This window comes from Bacillus rossius, chromosome 1, assembly GCF_032445375.1.
Source record: "Bacillus rossius redtenbacheri isolate Brsri chromosome 1, Brsri_v3, whole genome shotgun sequence".
Lineage (NCBI taxonomy): Eukaryota > Metazoa > Arthropoda > Insecta > Phasmatodea > Bacillidae > Bacillus > Bacillus rossius.
Window position 1 is genome coordinate 364,826,975 of NC_086330.1, and position 20,040 is coordinate 364,847,014.

The window sequence follows — 20,040 nt, forward strand, 5'->3', positions numbered from 1 at the left end:
AAATACTACATATCCCCTTCTTATTTATATAGAACATGACTTTTAGTTAGAAAATAGTAATTAAGTGTTGTTTTTGCACTTCTACTAAAGTCTGTATCAGACGAGGGAAGGTTTCGTACTGGCTCTGCACGAAGCTTCCAATGTACCTGCCAGCTAGGCCTCCATGGCAGTAGGCATAGACGTTTCTATGGAATAACCTATCACACAATGTTTACCTTTCAATCCATAAACATCTACAATAAACAAGTGAACTTCATTTATTGTGGAAATAAGTAGGTACTTTTGTTTATACAAAAACATAAATATTTACGAAAAAAGTACAGATTCACATATTTAGTTATTTAAAAATACTGGGATCATTTTAAATATGTTCTATTAAGCTTAAGCTCTAACTTTTTGTGTTATTAATGTAAAAATAAATGGTATGTATTTTTTCATTCAAAAGTTAGTTATGAATTTGAACATTAATTTTTATAATCACTATAGTAGGTACATAAAAAAATTATAGCTTTTAATGGAACAAATTCTTAGCAAATATTGGGGAAGAAAATAGATGGATAAATTTCTAGAATAGCGGCTTCTGGGATTTAGCAAATATGATTTTCTGTCTTAGTATTTATTTAATAATACTGGTGTGGGGTTTATTGGTGTGTGTTATTTTCAATTTTAAAGACTGTCTTCCTCCATGGCTGTAACACACGAACGAATGTGGAAAAAGAACAAGCTTTATTTTCACATTCTTTGATTGTAAATGGGCCGAAATGGATGTATATCTGGAGTCATTTAAATCCATTTCAATGCTGGAAAAGGTATAATTTATTACGAATAAATGTGCATGTATATAACCTACCACTAGTTCTGATGCAATGAAAACTATAAAACATGTTTGGAATAATTTGTATCAAAATCGATTTTAACTATGTATGAACTACATAATACCTAGTAGTATTTGTAAAATCACAAAACACAATTTACGAATACGTTTTAAAATTCTAAACATCGAACATTTTTTCACTTTTTATGTGAAATATAAAGTTACGAGACAATCAAAAAATTACCATTTCTCACGAACACGTAAATTTTATGGGTTTAAATGACACTCGATGTTGCAATTTAATTTAAATGCTGTAAACTACATTTGTTCTAACTATATGCACATACAAACAGTCGAGCTAGTTGATTAATAAAAATTTACTTCGAATACCCTAATTTACATTTTAAAAAAACGATCCAAAATGGGCGAGTATTTGCAAGATTCAACAACTTGAGAGCCATCATCTGATCGCATTTTATTTAATGAAGTTTTCGTATAAAGCTGTAACTGCTACTGCTTCAATATGAACCGACACATGTTCGCCGCTTTTCAAAACTAGAATCAAAACATTTAAATGCCGCCGAAATAAATTAACATTTTTAACACCAGGGGCTACTACCACTTCATTCTGATTGGATTAAATTGTCATCTTGGTACGAAACCTTCCACAAAAATTCGAACACGGCCGATTACAAAAACTTCCATGAAAACGGCCAGCACTAGGGTAATTCTTCCACAGAACCATCCATACCAGCTGCCATGGAATACCTTGCAAGGAATCTTCCATCCTGTGATAGGGCCTTAAGCAATTACTTGTCAAGTAGTTTAATTACATTTTTTAATGTTAAAGTTTTAATGTTAAAGTTAAAGCACGATTTTTTTTGCTAGTAGTTATGGGCCCGCCCAACAGATAGCGTCACACGTCGCGCAAGACATGGCTTCAGTTTCCGCTGTAAGATTCGCACTTATGTATCTCCGTCCTTGTTCTACGGTAGAACGGGCCTTAACCCAGAGATTGGGAGCATAAGGTCCGATTCTAGACGAGGGGACTTCAGTGCACTACACATACCAATATGGCGGCCGTTTGTTTACAAATGTTCCTGTATTGGACGTTAAATGTCAACTCATATCATTACATTTGTATTATGAAAATTCGGTTTTGGACTATTAATATATATATACATATTAACCGGTAATATTTTGATCTTATTTTCTTCTGAAAAGCTTAACCCCAGTTGTTAATAACAGCAGGCTAGAGCAGCTGAGACGAATATCAGCCATATTGGTTTGTGAAAGTCAGAAGAGAACGGGTTGACACGTGAGTGTGTCTGTGGCCTGACCTCTGGTGTACTTGGCGTGCACGGTCTTCTCGGTGCGCAGGCGCCGCGGGTCGCCGCGGATGGCCTCGCGCAGGGACACCACGGGGCGGGTCACGTCGCGGTAGGTCAGCTTGACCTTGGCCGCCGCCATGTTGGCCAGCTGCTGCGACTCGGCTACCACCAGCGCGGCTGCCTGCCCCGCGTGCGTGATGCGCCCGCTGCAGAACACCTGAAGCCAGCACGAGTCACGTCCGTGCAGGGCCGGTGCGAGGTAAATTGGCGCCATAGGCGAAAAACCTTAACCCCCACTCCACATCCCCCGCCGGACACCCCAAAAAAAATTTTCCTTGCCTCAAAATACATCACGTAAGCCTAAGATTTTGTCAACAATCAAATGCAAGCAGGCTTGTGTTTTTTTTTTACTTTTTTACTTATTACAAATCATAATCGGGTCACCGTGGACTTTAAATAATTACTTATATAATAATATAAACATGCCAAACTGTTACAAAAAATCAATTTTCATCCAATTTCAATAATCGTTAAACATATTACAAGAGCTGTTATGTGTCGTGCTGCGCCGCCCCCAGCTACTTGGCACCCTAGGCGGTTGCCTAGTTCGCCTGTATGGACGCGCCGGCCCTGCGTCCATGGCCAGTACGGAGACACTGGGTTTAGATGACCTCCAGCACCCACTACACGGTCCTATCTCTGTACACTCGGGCAAAAAAAAAGAAAAAGTAAATACAGACAGCAAACTATTTAGCATGAAAACATTATGAATTAAGCAACCAAACAAACAACGGTTATGTTGTTTATACCAAGTTGTTTAGTTGCTTAATTCATAAAGTTTCTATCTGTAGATGCATTTCTTGTTTGTTTTTTGGGCGATATATATAATTATTTTAATTTTTTGTTTGTTTTAATTGTTTTGTCTTTTATATCTTTGAGTTACTTGTATTGTGCCTACCATCCAAGGTCTTAAGCCATATGTAGGCATGCAAACAAATTTTAAATAAGTAAATAAATAATGCCGGTTAATTGGCTGCTGACTTGTGAGCCACCTCAACTACGATCGTCTGTGACTGATACTTTTATGATTGAGGGTTTCTCATTGTCACACCACAGTCGTTGAGGTAACCGGAGAAACAATAACGAAAGCAGCTCAAAGGTATATGCATTTGAATGCTAGCCTTTTTTTTTCAAAATGAATCCGGGGAATTTTTTTTTGGCAGTACATGTTTACAAATATTACAAAAAAATATATATATATATATTTACCCTGCGATGAAATACGAATTTTGATTTATTGAAATTTTAATTAGCAAGTGGGCTTCCATCTGGTAGCAAGGAGTCCGACCCCTCCTCTCACTTTCTCTCTCACTAAGGCATTCCCCTCAGGTCCTTTTCATATCTTGCTTCCAACCCCTCCCCACCCCTTTTTTTCTCAAGCCCACATTTCCGTCCTTCTCCTCACCAGGAATGAGTGCCTCCCTTTTTCAGTTCTCCTCCATCCCCTCCGGAGCTTCCATTCGTGATCTCTCGGCCTAGTTTCCATCTTTTCCCAGCCCCATTGTTTCTTCATCATCTTGAACAGCCTTACCACCCTTTCTCCCCTCTTCCTCCCCTGTAAAAGCTTCCTAACCATCTCAGGTGGACTAAGCATCTCCCCCTCCTGCCCTTCTCCCCTCCACGTGACCCATCTCGCTGCTCTGCGCTGCAGTTTCCCCAGCTGCATCATCTCCGTCGCTGTCACAGATCACCGCTGCACACTCCATCATTCCCTCCCCCCCACTAACGTGTATCACGCCTTTACCTTTACCCTTCGTCCTATTACCCATAGGTAGGGGCAGGCATTTTTCTCGAATAAATCTGAACTCCTATTAGACTGCAACAAGATATAACCTCTTCAACAATTTCTTCCTTGCGACTGGCGGCCGTCTGCGAGAGAAATTGTTGCCTTATTTGACCGAGCCACTCAGGAGGCGTTTGCTTCCGCACTGACTTAATGTGACTGGTGTTTTAACAGTAGACATGTACCTGAAAGAAACTCCCCCAATCACGGAATACAGACGATGCTACAGTGTTTTAACTTTCAGCTGGCCTCGGTTTATTTTCGCGAAATATGCATGGCCCTACCCATAGGTAGAGACCGGAAAAATTCGCGAATTCATTTCGCGATAGGCTAAAATACAAATCGTTGTACCTCAGTGCTGCCTCTGCTATTGGTTCACAACTCACCTGGATAACTCTGGGCCAATGAGAAACACCCAACCAAAGCTTTATCGAATCACAGGCTGCTACGTTGGGACGTCTCACAAAACAGCAGCCAATGAGTGGGTGGCATTTGACCGAGTGTACGTAGAACTATGGAGTTCATCCTACAGGTCATTGAACCCGCGAATTTTTTCGGTCCCTACCCATAGGTATCCTTCCAAACAGCCCCAGTCCCCTCTACCCCTCTCTTACAACCTGCTGAATCTGTTATTCTGCAGGATGACCCTCCAGGAACCTGAACTACTCTGCTTCATGTGTATTCTCCATGTTGAATGGGTGGCAGGCGTTTCAATAACCCTCGGCAATATTTGCTTCCAAAATAAAATGGGGTTAGGCTGTGTCATGGACACGGCCGTGTATTGTACGTGAATACGTGTACGTAACAGGTAATATTTTATACCTATACAAAATTATAAAATACACTTTTTTTATTTTAACCCATATATATTCACTGTAACTATTTTACACTAATGTTTCATATATGCAATCGATAGATTTTGACGAGAGCTCAAACGAACGTCGTAGCTTCTCCGAGTCAAAAGTTATACTATGTGGAAATCTCGAAATGCATCAAAATGACCTCAAAATGGCGGCGCTTCCCCCTCCACCGTGCGCGATGCGTCACAGTCCTTGATCCTTTAGCTATCCAGTGGTGTAATTAAATTTTGGATGGAGATGATAGATATGTAGCTACAACACCAAACTGTAGGTATCCCCCGATTTGGTTATCATTTGTTTTTTGAATTGCCTCCCACTATGGAAGCAAACTTAAAGACATATTCTCGCCAAAAAAGTATCTTGCAAAAGAGAAGAAAGGTTCCTTTTAATATTTTCCTGTGTTTAAATGTTTTTGACACTTAAACTAATCAAATTAATCAATACAGTTTTAATAAAAAAGAATTTCTGTTAAAAGTTTGTTTTTTTATATCTTATACACAATCACACACAACTGAGTTTAATTTTACGAAATAATGATTTTACTAGATAACGTAGTATACGAGTGAAATTACCGGTTCGTCTTCGAAAAAGATAAAAATGTGAGGTGTGAAGTTATTCTTCCCTGGAATGTCTTCCGCAGTGAAACATTTTATGACACCTGGTATTTTCTGAAACAAAGAAAAAAAAAACAGATAAAGCACAGGAGTATTTTTACTGCAAGTTCAGGAAATTTACAGGGCTCACAGGTATCGAAGGAATTGCTAGTAAAAAGCCTAGAAATTAGCATGCACTTAGTCAAGTTGTCAATAGCAAATGTAGAAAATTATTATTGTGTTTCGTTGGAGATCTGGATATGTTATAGTGAAGCATTTATTTCAGTAATATTAATTCCGGCACACTCAAACAAGAAGGTTAAAAATCAATACCAATCAGTTCTCATTTCAATAGCGAATATCCAAAGTAAATATTGGCTATAGTACTCACGAAAGCTGTGAAATAAAAACATTTTGGATTCGAACTGCTTGCGTGCCAAAAATCAATAGTTAATAACATGGGTGTGTCATGAGGAAGAAATATAGAATAATTTTTTATATCAAAACTTCTCTGCAAAAAGGGAACTGAAAGTACGTAACTACTATACGAATAATTGTAGCTTTCTGCTTCATGTACCATTATATATTATGGTATACCATTACATAATATTATTCTTTTTTTTACAGCTGCGTTGGAAGATTAAGTAATTCTGTATATAAAGGCGGCATTTCTGCAAACAAAAAGAAAATAAAAAATTAACAATAATTTTTTGGACTCTCTAATCATTGTTGATAGTTCTGTGGCATTGCAGTATTTAAAGTAGTTTTCCATTTGAACGGTTTTTTATATTATGTTATAGTATAAATACACCATAACAGGCTTCCTTTTGGCTCCAACTATTTAGATATTTATCAATTGATTCAAAAAGTTTTAAAAGTTTAGCAAAATTTTGGCAAAACAATGCCATAGAAATATGTAGAGAAGAGATACTGAATATGTATATATATATATATATATATATATATATATATATATATATATATATATATATATATATTGTACTATTACATGGTAATAGCACAGACATCTTCGTGTTTATTAAGATATCTGCTATGAATGTTTAGTAAATATTTCGCCTTATGACAACCATAAACTTTTCATCTGTGGAACTTTAATAATATTAATATTTTTTTTTCTTTCATCTGCATTGTTGTAATTTTCGTTAATTTTTTTTTACCGTTTATTTTTTTATTCTGACCATCTGTTTAATTTGTAAATTCAATTAATTTTATTCTAGTTCCTTACCGTATTGTTGTAACCAAAGGCCATGAAAGGATGTTATGAACCATATATATTGGGTATACACGTATCTCAGCCACACAGGAACAGGAAGTAACTTAAAAAAGTGTGATTTTTGGCGTTACTACGTGTAGGCTAAGGCCTGACGCCTGAACAATTAAAATTATTAAAAATATGAGTTTAGGGTATCGTCGGTTGTGTACATTAATGAAATTGTTACAACTAAATATCTTAACGAACTGTAAGTAATATTTACTTGGATTTAAAGCAGTTATGTCAAGTATAAGCCAATTTAAGAATTGCTTAGCTAGGGACGCCATAATTAAGCAGTGTCGCCATTGTTCAAGGCTTAAGCGGCCAGTATAAATTTGCTTACATGCTTATAAATACGTGAGATTTCTAGCCAAACAAACTATATTGTTGCAAAAGTTGATAAAACTGAACTTCAATTAGATTGTGTATATAACATAATATAAAGAGAAGTAATTCTACTTAGACACCCAGAAGTCCTACTTTTAAGATAATCGTACTCCCGCTGAACTAAAGCCGTGTAATTCTATTTAAAATAGAATTTAATTTGATATTAAACTCTCTAATTTTTAACTCACTTTGAAATCATTTGATTTATGAACGATATAAATTTTGAAACAACTACTGGACTTAATTAAATCACTTTTGAACTTTTGGGTGTGATCTGTGCCAACATACATCCTAAGACATTTGAACTGCAAATAATCTCCAGGAAAGATTTGTCACAATATAAATTAAGAATTTTTAAGTAAATTCATATTTTATTGTTGAGTATTAAAATTGTTATAACTCCACCAACCTTAAATTCTTATACACACTTGGAAAGGATGAATATATACATTTCTTATAATATTTTCAAACTTACAAAAGATTCCTAATTATATCGTTGAATAATATTGTTAATTTTCATATGTATCAAGAGTCAGGTTCAGGTTATGTATGTCAGTGTATGTTTATTATTGAAAGTGTTGCTGTGTTATGTTTACTATCTATGGTTCAAACTATTAAACTTCAGATTTTTCACCACTCTTTAAATAATCAATTTCCTATCCACATAATATACAAATTTCTTACTCCATAATTAAAATACTATATATTTCCATAGTAAACTACAGATTGGATTCGTCAGTTGTTACCGTCTACTATTGTTTATTTGTTAGAGCATTGTTTCTAAGGTTTTTATGCAATGTTATATTATTAAGTTTACGAAGGTATCAACAACACAGTACCTACACTTTTTTCCTCCACCCTGTACTGCCTTCTCTCCCTACTTCAACAATAAATTAAAGAAAGAGAGAGATGGAATTATTAGTGTAACAAAGGGAGGTGCAGAACAGAGGAAGTGGCGCCGCAACGTGTGGGGCTCGAAGAGAATCCCTAAGTAGACTACCTCTCCAAGGTAAAAACACAAGATGTCTGTTAATAAGACCTATGAATTGAGGAGTCGGTCAGAGCTCAGCAACAACCTGGAAGATCTCTCAGAACACGACAGTATACAGGAAGGATATGAGCCTGTATATCAACTGGTAATGGAGGTACAGCCTGAACCCAGCACACCAGAAAGAAATGAATGTCACAGAGAGAGTGGGACAGCTACAGCCACACCTACAGCTGCAGCTGAAGATGAGCAAGCAGCGAACATGACTCACACCACCACACCGACCGAGAACCTGCAGTCAACTGAGTGGTCTAGCATTATGTTGTTATTACAGAACGTGGCAACTATAACAAACCGGTTGGACGACAACGTGGCAGCTATCACCACCCGTTTGGACGCCAACGCTCTGGACAACGCACAGAACATGGCAGCTATCACCAACCGTTTGGATAACAACGCACAGAACGTGACGCAGCTTACTGAGAAGATTGACGGAGTCAGAGGTCAGCTGGACGCAAACCTTTGCGAGTTGAAGAGTGAACTCAACACCAGAATAGAGGTTCTAGATCATCAGCTGCAAACAGGCCTCAGTGACCTGGAGGGACGTTTGGATGCCAGATTACAGGAACAATGTCAGTCGGTGGGACAGCTGGCCAACCAGGTACTGACACAACAAGAAAGAGTTGAGAACTTGGAGTCACACACTACCTCCATGATTCGATCAATGGAACTGGTAAGAATAGAGGGGCGAGACCAGTCACAGCTACTCCAGCAGAGACTCGCACATATAGAGGAGACAGCAGTCACTCTGCAGTCACGAATGGAAACAGTAGAGTCAGGGGCAAGATCAGCCGCTGAACAAGCTGCTCAAGCATGCACCAGCTCACTACAAGAACAGAGGCAACTGAGAGGGGAGGAATTACATAATCGGATGACAACTGCCAACTCCTCCAGGACAGAGCTACCCAACCTACAGCCTACCGTGACTGCCAGTTACCCTTCACCACCAGCCCCAGTGGTTACCTCAAACGCCACACCACCTCATCAGACCCCATCTTGCAGTACTTCACATCTTGATCAGGTGGCTCTGATACATCACCCAGCCAAACATTGGGCTGAGGCTATGCCTACGTTCTCTGGCAAATCCTTAGAAAATCCAGTTAGGTTCCTCAACAAATTTGAGGAATATGCCCGAACCTTTGTACTAAGTGACAATGATAAATTGAAGTGTTTGAACGTAGCCCTTAAAAGTACTGCCTTTTTCTGGTGGGAGTTGCAAAGCCTGCACATCAAATCCTACGAACAATTCAAAGAAAAATTTAGATCCCAGTTTTGGAATCTAAAGGTACAAGGGAATTTGAGGGCCCAGCTACACTCCGACAGATTCGACAGTAGGAAAGGGAGCAGTCTGGAGGCGCACCTTTCATCAATGTATGAGCGCACCAGATATTTAGACATTACCATGTCAGACGATGAATTCATCGCAACCATGCTGACACAACTCCCTATCGCCTACCAAATACAAATGTCGGGACATACCTACAAAGATGTTACTGAGTTTAGGGACCATGTTCTGGCTGTAGACAAACTACAGAGATTACAGCGAGGTCAAGGTGCTAGAGAGGAATCTGAAAGAACACCTCACCAACCACCCAGTAAGAATGTGCCAGTGCACAATTACTGGCAGAACAGGACCAAACAGGACCAGCAGGCAAACGTGCACACCTTGACGTGGGAGAGTACAGTCAAGAGTGATGAGGACCACAACCAAGGGCATCTCGCTAAGAAACAAAAGGGCAAGTATACCCATAAGAATAGGCATAACAAGCCCTACAACAAGACTATCTGGTGGTCGAACAAACATGCCTGTAGTGATGGTGAGGATGGCCACCACGGCCAGCGCTTGGGTAAAACATCTGTTGAACGGCCCCCCAGGAAGGTCACGTACCCCCATCGTTATGCAGATTCAGATGGTGAGGCTGACTACCGTCACCAGAGTCAATGCCAATTTTACGCTGACTATACTAGGGGTAAACATGACTTCCGCCAGCCACATCTCAAGAACCCCGCCAGCCCAGACAGAAGCGGCAGACCACCGAGTCATCACAGCTCGTCTGGCGGCATACAAACTCATTTTGCATATCCACCACCCTCATTCTCATCACAAGAACAGTTCCAGCCACAACAAGGCTATTTTCAACGTAACGCACCGGTGAATCCTGCTGCTGCAGAATTTCAGGCAACAGTACCCAGGGCTTCTAATGGTCCAAGTAATTGGACAGGGCCTAACCCAGCAGGTTCAGCTGCCCAGCAGTGCAGCCAGAACAACCAGGATAGAGTGTTAAACTAGAACGGGTCAGGTTTGCATCGCCCCGAACTCATACCCGCTATCCAGAGCCTACATGTCACCCCTTATGAAGCTCTGTATCTGGATAGATCGGTGGCGATCGACCCGCTCTATATGCCCAAATTTGACAAAGAAACCGATTACGAAGAACTACCCACAGGCAGTGAGGTAGAACATCTGATCAACAGTCGCCTACAGTCTGAGGCACAAGCAAGGCAAAGAAGGAAGAAGGCTTCGAAAGTCAAGCAATTTAACATAGGAGAGCTCGTATTATGCAGGAGTGCAAGTGTGAGCAAGAAATGGGACAAAGTCACCAAGAAGTTGTTCTTGCTGTTCAAGGGACCCTATGTGGTCACAGACAGGATACATAACAACTGCTATGAGTTGGCAGACCCTGCCACCAACCACAGCATAGGCAGGTATAACCTAACCCAGCTAAGGGCCTACCACAAGCCTATGGTCCCACAGTAACAAGTGTTATTTGCTTGTGTCAGCTACTACAATAGTGTTTAATGGTTTTTTTTTCTTGGGGAATTAAGTAACAATATAAGTGCACATGTTACCTACACTGCGCAGTCCTATGTAATCAAGGAATTGCACATCAAGCACTGTAAGTGTGTGAAGCTAAATGTTTTGTGTCCAAGTCAGGACCTGTGCTAGCCAAGGTTGTACGGTATGCTGTATTTGTTAGTGTAAGGAAATGCACTAGTCTGGTTGCCTGATGAGCTTAAAACCAGTGTGTTGTCTCGTGACGGTCTAAGACAAAGGCTCTGCCGCACTGGGATTTGTTGTACAGCACTAACCTAGGGTTATTATGGTACCGTAATGTATGGCTATGGCATAACCTAAATGGGTATGAAGCTTCGGTGACACATGTGAGCAGGACTAGATGTCTACTAACAGTGTAATCATGTGGTTTACTCTGAAGAAAAAAAAAAAAACCTACTGATCCACTATAGTGTGAGCTAACCAACCTAACAAGAATGACTACTATGTGTTAATTTTTTTTCGCCGACCAGCTGTGTGACTCCTAAGCAGTACATGCACATTGCATACTACAAGCACAAGAACACTTGCAACTACTAAGCCATGCACACTCTAACTGCTAGTTACCTGCAGATATGATACTCCTTCTCGTAGCACTCTGAGCCTTAGCTTGTTGTTGGATCACCCACAAAGCTATCTTATTTATAAAAAAAAAAAAAAATATATATATATTTAATAATATTTTGCAATTTAAAAAAAAAAAGAGAAAAAAAAAATTATGGAAGCTTGATATGAAGAAATTTGTGTGATTTATTTTGCTCTATCAGAATGAAGAGAAAAAAAAACTGCACTGGAACTAATTTATTTTGGAATTTGATTTTATAAATTATGGGCACAAATTAATTTTATGAACTCCGAATATTATTTTGATGTGTAACACATAATTCGAAGCACTGTCATCTTGAGGATCACACTGTCACGCGAGTGACGTCACTGTTGTTCAGCAGCACATGATGATGCGATTGTCTTCTGAGTTGTTATCCACTGTAGCAAGGAACACTGGTGTTGCGAGAGAAAGTCCGCTCTTATGCTGCCCAGTTGTTGAAGGAAGTCACTGTAACAGAATTGTGACAAATGTATAAAAGTGCAAGAAATTTTTATATGTCAGGGTAAATAGGTGTAACACCTGACTGGAAGATCATGAACATTCTTGAAATGATATGAGACTCCGCATCAGCCAGTAGCTGACAGCCTACCTAACAAGACAACAGCATTCTGCAAGTAATCTACTGTGCAGCTGTGTCCAGAGTAAGATAGTGAGAGACTGTAAACCACCAGCTGAAAACCTCACCATACTCAAGAAAAAACACTGAAATTGTCCAAGACTGCATCTGAATTATTATTCATCTGTAGAACACTATGTAATAATTTTAGGCTTGGATAATAATAATATCTGTCAAGATATCATAAGAACTGATAAGGTTATGAAATATGTGTAACAAACTGTAAAATAATAATGACTGTTGCATCATAAGAAATGATGATATTCAATTATGTATAACTTTAATTATGTATATAATTTTTCAACTGGTTAATCTTGTGTGTAAATATTTTTCTTGTGTTATGTTATTTAATAATCTCTTAATATGTTGTAAGAAATTGTAATAATACTGATAATTGCATTAGTAGTCAACTAATTTACTCAGTAAATCACAGGTTAAATGCTGTGTTGAAACCATTGTAAATATGAATAATATTTTTTTTTGTGGAATAAAATTCCAATCATAATACTGTTATGTAGCAGTAAAATAGGCTGAATAGCAATTGTATGCTACATTATCATGATATCTAATGAGGATAATTACAAAAAAAAAAAAAAAATGGTGTAAATCAACACTGATAATTATTGATATGGTAATTACAAGTTGTAAACAAAACCAGAAAACTAATATAAGGTTATACCACTGACAGACTAGTCAACCAATAAGTAAACTAGCAGTACAATTGTGTAAATATTGTGTTCCTATGATAATCCACAATTATAGCATTACTTTGATGTTGAATAATTAATAAGATTTTATCTTATTGTTGCAATGTATAGTATATTATTAATACGTCAATAATGACAACTAGAATTTATTTTCTTTAAACAATTTCCTATTTCTCGTAACGAATATAATTTTTTTTTTGATTAAGTAATTAATTTTCGTAAAAGTGATTAAATCTTTCCTGGTTATTTACACCAATCCTACTGTGAGAGCGACTTCAAGCAGCAACCAGTCAGCACAGAACATTGTTATGTTTACTGTTAAAGTGAGTTATGGAAACGCGATATACTAGATACACACCTGTCGTGTGCATAGTGCGGAAATAACCACGAGTGTAGAACACGGAAATATACTTAGCGGTGCGATGACGGAGCTGGCCTTGCTCCTACTAGACATTAGGTTGACGCCACGTATGCTGACACAGCGGCGTCAGCATGAGACCTCCGTCTATTCCCCGTTGATACCATCCCTGGTCAAGGGCTGGGACAGCCCACGGGCCACCTGGAGAGCCGAGCCCGGCACTGTAGCGGACATCGTCAGGACCCGCCACTGTCAGCCACTAGTTCTCACGAGCGCAGGTCACCCGACACGGTACATCCTGTTGCCGTGATCAGTAGCCGACACCCCCCTGCGGTGGCGTGGAGGTATCGTTATCGCCTGCCCAGGTGTGTGGCAGCACACCACGACGCTGTGGTGAATCCGGGAGAACCACTGAGTGTTAGTATTGGTGCACCTGACACTACCTAGCCGAGCACTACACTCAACTGTAAGTAAACCTACCAGTGCTATGTTCCTGCTTGATGTTCTTCACCATCCCAACACCCTATCAACAGCACGACTACGAGACGACGGAGTTCTCGCGCCATTTACGGAGCGCGAAGCAGCGAGGTGTCTACTGCGAGACGGCTGACACGAGACTGAACAGTCACGCCACGCCTCGGCCGCCGGTTGATCGCTGATTAGCGCGCCACCCAACCCCCACCTCCTTGCCAATTCTCAACCGTCGCTTCGAGTAACGGTCGCACCTGCTGTGTGTGAGAGAGACAGATGGGTTAATAATAAACCGGCGATCTTATGCTTTGTGCTCGCTTCGTTTTATGATTATCCCATGGGACAGCATCTGTACTATTACATGGTAATAGCACAGACATCTTCGTGTTTATTAAGATATCTGCTATGAATGTTTAGTAAATATTTCGCCTTATGACAACCATAAACTTTTCATCTGTGGAACTTTAATAATATTAATATTTTTTTTTCTTTCATCTGCATTGTTGTAATTTTCGTTAATTTTTTTTTACCGTTTATTTTTTTATTCTGACCATCTGTTTAATTTGTAAATTCAATTAATTTTATTCTAGTTCCTTACCGTATTGTTGTAACCAAAGGCCATGAAAGGATGTTATGAACCATATATATTGGGTATACACGTATCTCAGCCACACAGGAACAGGAAGTAACTTAAAAAAGTGTGATTTTTGGCGTTACTACGTGTAGGCTAAGGCCTGACGCCTGAACAATTAAAATTATTAAAAATATGAGTTTAGGGTATCGTCGGTTGTGTACATTAATGAAATTGTTACAACTAAATATCTTAACGAACTGTAAGTAATATTTACTTGGATTTAAAGCAGTTATGTCAAGTATAAGCCAATTTAAGAATTGCTTAGCTAGGGACGCCATAATTAAGCAGTGTCGCCATTGTTCAAGGCTTAAGCGGCCAGTATAAATTTGCTTACATGCTTATAAATACGTGAGATTTCTAGCCAAACAAACTATATTGTTGCAAAAGTTGATAAAACTGAACTTCAATTAGATTGTGTATATAACATAATATAAAGAGAAGTAATTCTACTTAGACACCCAGAAGTCCTACTTTTAAGATAATCGTACTCCCGCTGAACTAAAGCCGTGTAATTCTATTTAAAATAGAATTTAATTTGATATTAAACTCTCTAATTTTTAACTCACTTTGAAATCATTTGATTTATGAACGATATAAATTTTGAAACAACTACTGGACTTAATTAAATCACTTTTGAACTTTTGGGTGTGATCTGTGCCAACATACATCCTAAGACATTTGAACTGCAAATAATCTCCAGGAAAGATTTGTCACAATATAAATTAAGAATTTTTAAGTAAATTCATATTTTATTGTTGAGTATTAAAATTGTTATAACTCCACCAACCTTAAATTCTTATACACACTTGGAAAGGATGAATATATACATTTCTTATAATATTTTCAAACTTACAAAAGATTCCTAATTATATCGTTGAATAATATTGTTAATTTTCATATGTATCAAGAGTCAGGTTCAGGTTATGTATGTCAGTGTATGTTTATTATTGAAAGTGTTGCTGTGTTATGTTTACTATCTATGGTTCAAACTATTAAACTTCAGATTTTTCACCACTCTTTAAATAATCAATTTCCTATCCACATAATATACAAATTTCTTACTCCATAATTAAAATACTATATATTTCCATAGTAAACTACAGATTGGATTCGTCAGTTGTTACCGTCTACTATTGTTTATTTGTTAGAGCATTGTTTCTAAGGTTTTTATGCAATGTTATATTATTAAGTTTACGAAGGTATCAACAACACAGTACCTACACTTTTTTCCTCCACCCTGTACTGCCTTCTCTCCCTACTTCAACAATAAATTAAAGAAAGAGAGAGATGGAATTATTAGTGTAACAAAGGGAGGTGCAGAACAGAGGAAGTGGCGCCGCAACGTGTGGGGCTCGAAGAGAATCCCTAAGTAGACTACCTCTCCAAGGTAAAAACACAAGATGTCTGTTAATAAGACCTATGAATTGAGGAGTCGGTCAGAGCTCAGCAACAACCTGGAAGATCTCTCAGAACACGACAGTATACAGGAAGGATATGAGCCTGTATATCAACTGGTAATGGAGGTACAGCCTGAACCCAGCACACCAGAAAGAAATGAATGTCACAGAGAGAGTGGGACAGCTACAGCCACACCTACAGCTGCAGCTGAAGATGAGCAAGCAGCGAACATGACTCACACCACCACACCGACCGAGAACCTGCAGTCAACTGAGTGGTCTAGCATTATGTTGTTATTACAGAACGTGGCAACTATAACAAACCGGTTGGACGACAACGTGGCAGCTATCACCACCCGTTTGGACGCCAACGCTCTGGACAACGCACAGAACATGGCAGCTATCACCAACCGTTTGGATAACAACGCACAGAACGTGACGCAGCTTACTGAGAAGATTGACGGAGTCAGAGGTCAGCTGGACGCAAACCTTTGCGAGTTGAAGAGTGAACTCAACACCAGAATAGAGGTTCTAGATCATCAGCTGCAAACAGGCCTCAGTGACCTGGAGGGACGTTTGGATGCCAGATTACAGGAACAATGTCAGTCGGTGGGACAGCTGGCCAACCAGGTACTGACACAACAAGAAAGAGTTGAGAACTTGGAGTCACACACTACCTCCATGATTCGATCAATGGAACTGGTAAGAATAGAGGGGCGAGACCAGTCACAGCTACTCCAGCAGAGACTCGCACATATAGAGGAGACAGCAGTCACTCTGCAGTCACGAATGGAAACAGTAGAGTCAGGGGCAAGATCAGCCGCTGAACAAGCTGCTCAAGCATGCACCAGCTCACTACAAGAACAGAGGCAACTGAGAGGGGAGGAATTACATAATCGGATGACAACTGCCAACTCCTCCAGGACAGAGCTACCCAACCTACAGCCTACCGTGACTGCCAGTTACCCTTCACCACCAGCCCCAGTGGTTACCTCAAACGCCACACCACCTCATCAGACCCCATCTTGCAGTACTTCACATCTTGATCAGGTGGCTCTGATACATCACCCAGCCAAACATTGGGCTGAGGCTATGCCTACGTTCTCTGGCAAATCCTTAGAAAATCCAGTTAGGTTCCTCAACAAATTTGAGGAATATGCCCGAACCTTTGTACTAAGTGACAATGATAAATTGAAGTGTTTGAACGTAGCCCTTAAAAGTACTGCCTTTTTCTGGTGGGAGTTGCAAAGCCTGCACATCAAATCCTACGAACAATTCAAAGAAAAATTTAGATCCCAGTTTTGGAATCTAAAGGTACAAGGGAATTTGAGGGCCCAGCTACACTCCGACAGATTCGACAGTAGGAAAGGGAGCAGTCTGGAGGCGCACCTTTCATCAATGTATGAGCGCACCAGATATTTAGACATTACCATGTCAGACGATGAATTCATCGCAACCATGCTGACACAACTCCCTATCGCCTACCAAATACAAATGTCGGGACATACCTACAAAGATGTTACTGAGTTTAGGGACCATGTTCTGGCTGTAGACAAACTACAGAGATTACAGCGAGGTCAAGGTGCTAGAGAGGAATCTGAAAGAACACCTCACCAACCACCCAGTAAGAATGTGCCAGTGCACAATTACTGGCAGAACAGGACCAAACAGGACCAGCAGGCAAACGTGCACACCTTGACGTGGGAGAGTACAGTCAAGAGTGATGAGGACCACAACCAAGGGCATCTCGCTAAGAAACAAAAGGGCAAGTATACCCATAAGAATAGGCATAACAAGCCCTACAACAAGACTATCTGGTGGTCGAACAAACATGCCTGTAGTGATGGTGAGGATGGCCACCACGGCCAGCGCTTGGGTAAAACATCTGTTGAACGGCCCCCCAGGAAGGTCACGTACCCCCATCGTTATGCAGATTCAGATGGTGAGGCTGACTACCGTCACCAGAGTCAATGCCAATTTTACGCTGACTATACTAGGGGTAAACATGACTTCCGCCAGCCACATCTCAAGAACCCCGCCAGCCCAGACAGAAGCGGCAGACCACCGAGTCATCACAGCTCGTCTGGCGGCATACAAACTCATTTTGCATATCCACCACCCTCATTCTCATCACAAGAACAGTTCCAGCCACAACAAGGCTATTTTCAACGTAACGCACCGGTGAATCCTGCTGCTGCAGAATTTCAGGCAACAGTACCCAGGGCTTCTAATGGTCCAAGTAATTGGACAGGGCCTAACCCAGCAGGTTCAGCTGCCCAGCAGTGCAGCCAGAACAACCAGGATAGAGTGTTAAACTAGAACGGGTCAGGTTTGCATCGCCCCGAACTCATACCCGCTATCCAGAGCCTACATGTCACCCCTTATGAAGCTCTGTATCTGGATAGATCGGTGGCGATCGACCCGCTCTATATGCCCAAATTTGACAAAGAAACCGATTACGAAGAACTACCCACAGGCAGTGAGGTAGAACATCTGATCAACAGTCGCCTACAGTCTGAGGCACAAGCAAGGCAAAGAAGGAAGAAGGCTTCGAAAGTCAAGCAATTTAACATAGGAGAGCTCGTATTATGCAGGAGTGCAAGTGTGAGCAAGAAATGGGACAAAGTCACCAAGAAGTTGTTCTTGCTGTTCAAGGGACCCTATGTGGTCACAGACAGGATACATAACAACTGCTATGAGTTGGCAGACCCTGCCACCAACCACAGCATAGGCAGGTATAACCTAACCCAGCTAAGGGCCTACCACAAGCCTATGGTCCCACAGTAACAAGTGTTATTTGCTTGTGTCAGCTACTACAATAGTGTTTAATGGTTTTTTTTTCTTGGGGAATTAAGTAACAATATAAGTGCACATGTTACCTACACTGCGCAGTCCTATGTAATCAAGGAATTGCACATCAAGCACTGTAAGTGTGTGAAGCTAAATGTTTTGTGTCCAAGTCAGGACCTGTGCTAGCCAAGGTTGTACGGTATGCTGTATTTGTTAGTGTAAGGAAATGCACTAGTCTGGTTGCCTGATGAGCTTAAAACCAGTGTGTTGTCTCGTGACGGTCTAAGACAAAGGCTCTGCCGCACTGGGATTTGTTGTACAGCACTAACCTAGGGTTATTATGGTACCGTAATGTATGGCTATGGCATAACCTAAATGGGTATGAAGCTTCGGTGACACATGTGAGCAGGACTAGATGTCTACTAACAGTGTAATCATGTGGTTTACTCTGAAGAAAAAAAAAAAAACCTACTGATCCACTATAGTGTGAGCTAACCAACCTAACAAGAATGACTACTATGTGTTAATTTTTTTTCGCCGACCAGCTGTGTGACTCCTAAGCAGTACATGCACATTGCATACTACAAGCACAAGAACACTTGCAACTACTAAGCCATGCACACTCTAACTGCTAGTTACCTGCAGATATGATACTCCTTCTCGTAGCACTCTGAGCCTTAGCTTGTTGTTGGATCACCCACAAAGCTATCTTATTTATAAAAAAAAAAAAAAATATATATATATTTAATAATATTTTGCAATTTAAAAAAAAAAAGAGAAAAAAAAAATTATGGAAGCTTGATATGAAGAAATTTGTGTGATTTATTTTGCTCTATCAGAATGAAGAGAAAAAAAAACTGCACTGGAACTAATTTATTTTGGAATTTGATTTTATAAATTATGGGCACAAATTAATTTTATGAACTCCGAATATTATTTTGATGTGTAACACATAATTCGAAGCACTGTCATCTTGAGGATCACACTGTCACGCGAGTGACGTCACTGTTGTTCAGCAGCACATGATGATGCGATTGTCTTCTGAGTTGTTATCCACTGTAGCAAGGAACACTGGTGTTGCGAGAGAAAGTCCGCTCTTATGCTGCCCAGTTGTTGAAGGAAGTCACTGTAACAGAATTGTGACAAATGTATAAAAGTGCAAGAAATTTTTATATGTCAGGGTAAATAGGTGTAACACCTGACTGGAAGATCATGAACATTCTTGAAATGATATGAGACTCCGCATCAGCCAGTAGCTGACAGCCTACCTAACAAGACAACAGCATTCTGCAAGTAATCTACTGTGCAGCTGTGTCCAGAGTAAGATAGTGAGAGACTGTAAACCACCAGCTGAAAACCTCACCATACTCAAGAAAAAACACTGAAATTGTCCAAGACTGCATCTGAATTATTATTCATCTGTAGAACACTATGTAATAATTTTAGGCTTGGATAATAATAATATCTGTCAAGATATC

The 20,040-nt window shown here is 39.8% G+C and overlaps 1 protein-coding gene across 1 annotated transcript in view; it reads right to left on the reverse strand.

Moving 5' to 3' along the window:
- LOC134528362 (xanthine dehydrogenase/oxidase-like) overlaps window positions 1-20,040 on the reverse strand; it is a 133,649-nt gene that overhangs the window by 41,217 nt on the left and 72,392 nt on the right. The window contains exons 14-15 of the mRNA XM_063361926.1: window positions 5,421-5,516; window positions 2,155-2,362 (exon numbers count right to left, since the gene is read on the reverse strand). Of these exons, the coding sequence (XP_063217996.1) occupies window positions 2,155-2,362; window positions 5,421-5,516 (304 nt within the window). The remainder of the gene's footprint in view (window positions 1-2,154; window positions 2,363-5,420; window positions 5,517-20,040) is intronic.